A 6,446-nucleotide genomic window follows, 5' to 3' on the forward strand; every position below is an offset into this window, starting at 1 on the left:
TGCAAGAGACAAAAATCATCTCATAAAGTTCTGAGAATGTTTTCAGAATTTTTTATTAATTTTTTAGTAGTGCATTTTCTTATTTTTACCAACATGAGAAAATACGGTATTAAAAAATTCTTAAACAATTCTGAAAAAATTCTCAGAACTTTATGAGAAGAAAATAAATGATTTTTGTCTTTTGCGGCTTTTCTATAAAGTTCATGGTATTTGAGTAAAAAATTATTCAAGACTAATATTTGGCAATTTTTAGTAATTAATATCTTGTTAACTGCTGTGAAAATTGCAAAATGGTAGAGGACTTTTCGACTCAGTTTAGTCCGCTCTATCTACATAAAAGTGATTGGTAAAAAAGTTGGGAACACCCTGTATATAATACAGGGTGAGTCGTTTTAATCGAATCAGGCAAATATCTCGATAAATATGGAAGATACGAAAAAATGTTTCAGACAAAAGTTGTATGGTTTATTGGGGAACATAAGATGGAACCATTGGTTTGACCTTGGATAGTCGTTTGAAAGTCACGTGAAGGTCATCTTCAATTTCTTAAATGGAAATCCCCATTTTTCATTGCTCATTCTTGTAGCTTACCTCGAGTGCTTTCCAAAACATTAAATCAAATATTTTTTCATTAAGCACTTCTCAAGTTATGAGACTTGAATGTTACAGTATACTGCCGGCATTAACATTACCCAAGGTATCCGACGAGTAAAACCTTTTGAATGTTGTTCAGAATCATGACTTGGATAACATTTTTCAAGGTCAAGGTCATTGGAGATTGCTCCTCTTATTTTCATTTTTGCTTTAAAAATTACATAATTCTACGTAAAAATGAAAAAAGAGGTACAACCTTCAATGGCCTTGATCTTGATAAATGTTATCCGAGTCATTTTGAATAACATTCAAGAGGTTTTACTTGTCGGATACCTTGGGTAATGTTAATGCTGGCAGTACATTCGAACCTTATAACTTGAGAAATACTTAATGAAAAAATATTTGATGTAGTGTTTTGGAAAGCTCTCGAGGTAAGCTACAAGAATGAGCAATGAAAAATAGGGGTTTCCAGTTAAGAAATTGAAGGTGACCTTCACGTAACTTTCAAACGACTATCTAAAGTCAAATCAACGGTTCTATCTTATGTCCTGTTCTAAACCATACAACTTTTGTCTGAAATATTTTTCCATATCTTCTATATTTTACGAGATATTTGTTTGGTTCGATTAAAATGACTCACTCTGTGTATAATATTATATTACTATTACATTATATTGTTATTATATATATAATATATTATATTATTTTATAACACATTTGTAATTGTTAGTTAAAAGTATTTAATATAATAACGTAACCGGGGTAACATTAAATTTTGAAAAGATTGACTTTTAAATTTAAAAACTCGTAATTAATTAACATAAAATAAAAATTAATTAAAATATAAAATAAACAATTTTCAAAGTTTCAGGTTATTTGTTCCGACTTCTTTTTCGCTATAATACAATGTTCTTCTTTTTATAAGAGTTCTTAGAAAGATTTCCGATCCATTTAAGAGCCACAGTATCACGAATATTCATTTCGAATTACTCATGAAGCGCATAGACTGCATGAATGCATTAGACGCATCAACTGCCTCAAGTCAAAAGAGAAGCAGTCAATGCGCTGGGAGGAGTGCTAAGAATTCAGTACGGTTAGTACAATCTGGGGAATTCGTAGCACTTTCGAAGCGCGCAATAGCTAATTTGGAACGATTTTCTGTGCGGTCTACGCGCTTCATGCGTGAGGCTGGAGTCCCATGAGGTGTATTTACCGCGTATCGCGTAACCGCGTAACCAATCAGAAGCGATCCGCTGTTGTGGTTTCGCGTTTTACTGATTATTGATTGGTTACGCGGTTACGCGATACGCGGCAAACACGCTTCATGGGACTCCACCCTGACTCGGAACACACCCCTAATCTGATTCTGTTGGGGCCACTTTCACCATCGTCGGTTTACTTAACCAGCCTAGTAACTGTAATGAAATAGAAAGAGATAGAACTATTTCTATCTCTTTCTATTTCATTACAGTTACTAGGCTGATTGTGAAAGTGGCTCTTAAAAGGTCGGAAATCCATACAAGGGCCCGAAGGGAAAAAGAACAAACTAATTCTATTATTATCGAAAGTGCCCGGTTGCTGTGTTGAAAATTGCAAAAACCGCAGAGAAAGAGGTTGAAATTTTGAATAACCGTGCGTCATGGAGCCAAAACGGCAGTTCGCGGTACTTTGTTAATCTAGTGACTTTAGCAGGTAGAATAAACGACCGACACCATAATATCGAACTTATACCTCAAAGCTCTGATTGGACGGTTCGTTGCCTGTGCTTATTGCCTGTGTCTATTGTGTTTCCAGCTTAAAAATTAATCGCTTATTGAAAAAAGTGTTGCAATCATTCTGTACACTCGCGGACAGGAATGTCTTTACACATTCAAGATGGATGCGTTTCGGAACACTGTCGAACCGTATACAAATTGTAACGCATCCATCTTGAATATGTAAAGGCATTCCTGTCCGCGAGTGTACATATATGCGTATTTAGCGGAGGATTCCTCTCCCATCTCTTCAGCTTCTCTCTCCCTCCCTTGCGCGCGCAGATAAGAAATAAGAGTAAGGCCGGTATTCATAGTCGAGTCTTATTTCAAGAGCGTCTTAAGTAATATCTTAAGACGCTAATGCAGCCTTCTGATTGGTTCATGACTTCTTAAGACCGTACTTAAGACGATCTTGAATATAAGATCTGACTATGAATACTGGCCTAATGCTGGATTCACACTGCATCCGATTTACGTACGACGCTCTGCAACCAATCAGAAAACAGGATTCCGATGATACAAAGCAAAATCCATCGGAATCCTGTTTTCTGATTGGTTGAAGAGTGTTGTACGACGCAAATCGGATGCAGTGTGAATCCAGCATAAGACCAGTATTCATAGTCAAAGCCCCTATTCTTGAAAAGTATCGCATACGAAAAATTAGGGAAATACTATAATATATGTCACATATACTATAGTATTTCCCTAGTTTTTTGTATGCGATACTTTGGGAGGATTCCGTTTGCCTACAATCCCGATTGCACACACCACTCATATCAGCTGGTGCCTAATAATTTTTCACTGCTTTACCAATGAGAATATTTTATTTTTAAATTGGCCAATTAGCGACGCATGTATGCAACATGCAATGTGTGCAATCGGAGCCTTCCCGATACTTTTCAAGAATAGGGGCCCTGGGTATCGATTTTGTATCTTGAAACGAAGTGAAAATTACAAAAGTGAGCGAATTTACTAGAATACTGATAATTTTATTGGTCGACACCTAAATTTGTTCACTTTTGTAATTTTTACCTCGTTTCAAGATCGATCAATTACAGAATCGATCCCCTGATCTTATATTCAAGACCGTCTTAAATACGATCTTAAGAAGTCACGAACCAATCAGAGGGCTGCATTAGCGTCTTAAGACATTACTTAGGCCGGTATTCATAGTCCGATCTTATATTTAAGACCGTCTTAAGTACAGTCTTAAGATGTCATGAACCAATCAGAAGGCCGCATTAGCGACTTAAGACATTACTTAAGACGGTCTTGAAATAAGAACCGACTATGAATACCGGCCATAGGTCAATTTTTTTACTCTTTTTACCAAATTTACTTCGCATATTGTGGACGACGCATTAGATTTATAATTTGTCGCCTACAACATGCAGGATAAGCTTGGTGCAAAGGTAAATTTTCACGTGCTGTTCTAACCGGCTGTTTCAGCGACAAGAAGGATCACATGATCAAAATGGACGTTTGATATTTGTCAATTTTGACCATGTGATCCTTTTTGTCGCAGAAACAGCCGGTTTGAGCAGCTCGTGAAAATTTATCTTAAGAAATAAGAGTATGAAATTGACCAATCATCGATTATGCTTCTCATATTCGATTGTGATTGGTCAATTTCTTACTCTTATTTCTAAGGCTGATGTTAAGCGTCGTCTACAATACACGAAGTAAGAAGTAAGAGTAAGAAATTGACCAATCACAGTCGATTATTCTTCTCACATTCGACTGTGATTGGTCAATTTCTTACTCTTACTTCTTACTCCGTGTATTGTAGACGGGCCTTTACATTGAGCGGTTCATGCAACAGCAGAACAAAATTCAACCAATCACGAAGTACTTTTATATTTTCTGTATGATATCTGTTTCTATTAGTACTTTACGATTGGTTAAATTTTGTTCCGCTGCCATATGAACCGCTGAATGTGACATCAGCCTTACACCAAGCTTACTCTGCATATTTTAGACGATGCATGACAGCGTTTGATTAAATTAATTATATGTAGTTTTATTAATAATCTGATAAATTACAGAGTAGTTCCTGGATCTGGAATAAATAACGAAGCTCTGGCTGTTGTAGAAACTAACCATGTTTCTATATTTGATAAGCAGGCCCTGCATACAGTAACAAGTATTAAAACAGGAAAACAGGAAATAGTTGCACAAAATACATTTAACGATACCTTGAATAATATACAACCAACTTCAATAAGTTAATTCATTTTATTTATGCTGTACTATGTAAAAATAAATGAAGAAAAAATGAAATTTTTGTTTTATAATACGATTAATTGTTCTCATTTCAGATAATACCACAAAAGATATGACATTCTATAGTGTAATCAGTGATACGGTAGTTAATTGTAGTGAAGGGGATACAGATTCTAAAACTACAGATAATTTAACAGAGAATTATAATAATGATATAGATTCAATTGTATCTATTACAAAAAGGAAAAGAGTGCGAAAACGAAAATCAAAAAATCGATCTCAGTTTATTGTATCGCCTTCTGATAGAATTGAAGAAAACATATCAAAAGAGTTAAAGTTAAAGAAACCAAAAATAATAGATTCCTATATTATTCCACCGGGAAAACATATACGATTTGATAATATAGAAAATGATGAACATAATATTGCAAGACAAATAGCAGTACAAGAAGCATCTAGAAATCATTCTTACTTAAACGAAACATCGTCTTCTAGAGATCTTTCTACACTTTTAGCATTAGGACAAAGCTCAACGCCAATAACCTTTATAAATAAAAAATTAAAAAACGAAGTTAAAACGGAAAATGTATTAAATGATGAGACAACAAGCAAAAATTTAAACAAAATTATGGAAGATAGTACAGAAAAAAATTTATGTAATAAAGAATCTAAGAAGGAAATACAAAGTTATAAAAATTTATATGCTGATCTAGAAAAGGTTCCAATAATGACTAGAAAACCGCAAGTTAATGATATTATTGCTTTCAAAGTATGTATCTCATATTATATTTTAAAATTAACTACTTTTTTTCTAAACAGTATTAAGTTTCAGACTTTAAAGATTGGTACAGATTACACGCCTCAGGTGTCTAATCATGTTCTGGCTGAAGTAGTAGCTTGCGTACAGTCGGGAAATTATACTCTTCGAATACTCCGTAGGTAACATTAGCTGGTATTCATAGTCCGTTCTTATTATAAAGTCGTTTTGAGTAATGTCTCAAGTAATATCTTAAGATGCTAATCTTTAAGGCATACGTCATAAGGCAGTTCTTGTGCGTTACTAAAGACATAAAACTTAACTCATAAGACACTGTCTTAAAATCAGAGAATGGAAGTAACTCGTTACTTGTAACGAAGTTACAGTTACAAGTTACTTTTTTGGTAACTTTACTAGTAACTGCGTTACTTTTTTTCTTTGGTAACTGTAACGGTAACGAAGTTACATTTTTTTGGTAACGGTAACAAATTTTACAGTTACTTTTATCGTTACTTTGCACATGATTGGACATGATACGACACAAGCTTACACTGTAAAAAAACTTCGCAAATTTATACATATAATAAATGTAAAATAAATTACATGATTAGTTCTGTAAATATAAAAAATCATGCAATTTTACAGAAATTATGTAATTCCACAAAAATTATGTAAATTTGTTTTTATTATGCGAGCGTCCTAAGCCTTTAGACTACCGAAGCCAGTTAATTTAACTCATGATATTACTGCGGTAGTTTAATAGAGTTAGCGTTTCAAGACCGAAAATTTTTCGGCGCGCGTTTCTGTGGGACTACATAATGTATTGTTAAATGTATAATAATATATAGTGCGAAATGTATTGTCATATTATTGTTCCTGTAGCTACACGTACACATTGTAATTGTACTTCCACAATCTGCTTAGCTCCAAACCAAGAAATTATTTTTATTTGCATATTGCATATTTATAAACGTGTGGACGTTTACAACTATTATAGTGGATCTCAAAATTATCCAGCGTAATAGTTGCAATTTTACACAATTTTTTACAATGCGCTTGAGACTAGAGAAGCCTCTAGGCCCGTCCGCTGTGATTGTTGGTCGTCGATTTAAAAAAAA

General features: G+C 34.1%; 1 protein-coding gene across 1 annotated transcript in view; it reads left to right on the forward strand.

The window, feature by feature from the left end:
- LOC108761854 (uncharacterized) overlaps nucleotides 1-6,446 on the forward strand; it is a 15,571-nt gene that overhangs the window by 6,487 nt on the left and 2,638 nt on the right. The window contains exons 2-4 of the mRNA XM_018508614.1: nucleotides 4,394-4,572; nucleotides 4,667-5,340; nucleotides 5,404-5,506. Coding sequence (XP_018364116.1) covers nucleotides 4,394-4,572; nucleotides 4,667-5,340; nucleotides 5,404-5,506 — 956 coding nt within the window. The remainder of the gene's footprint in view (nucleotides 1-4,393; nucleotides 4,573-4,666; nucleotides 5,341-5,403; nucleotides 5,507-6,446) is intronic.

The sequence above is a fragment of the Trachymyrmex cornetzi genome, unplaced genomic scaffold (genome assembly GCF_001594075.2).
Source record: "Trachymyrmex cornetzi isolate Tcor2-1 unplaced genomic scaffold, Tcor1.1 scaffold270, whole genome shotgun sequence".
Lineage (NCBI taxonomy): Eukaryota > Metazoa > Arthropoda > Insecta > Hymenoptera > Formicidae > Trachymyrmex > Trachymyrmex cornetzi.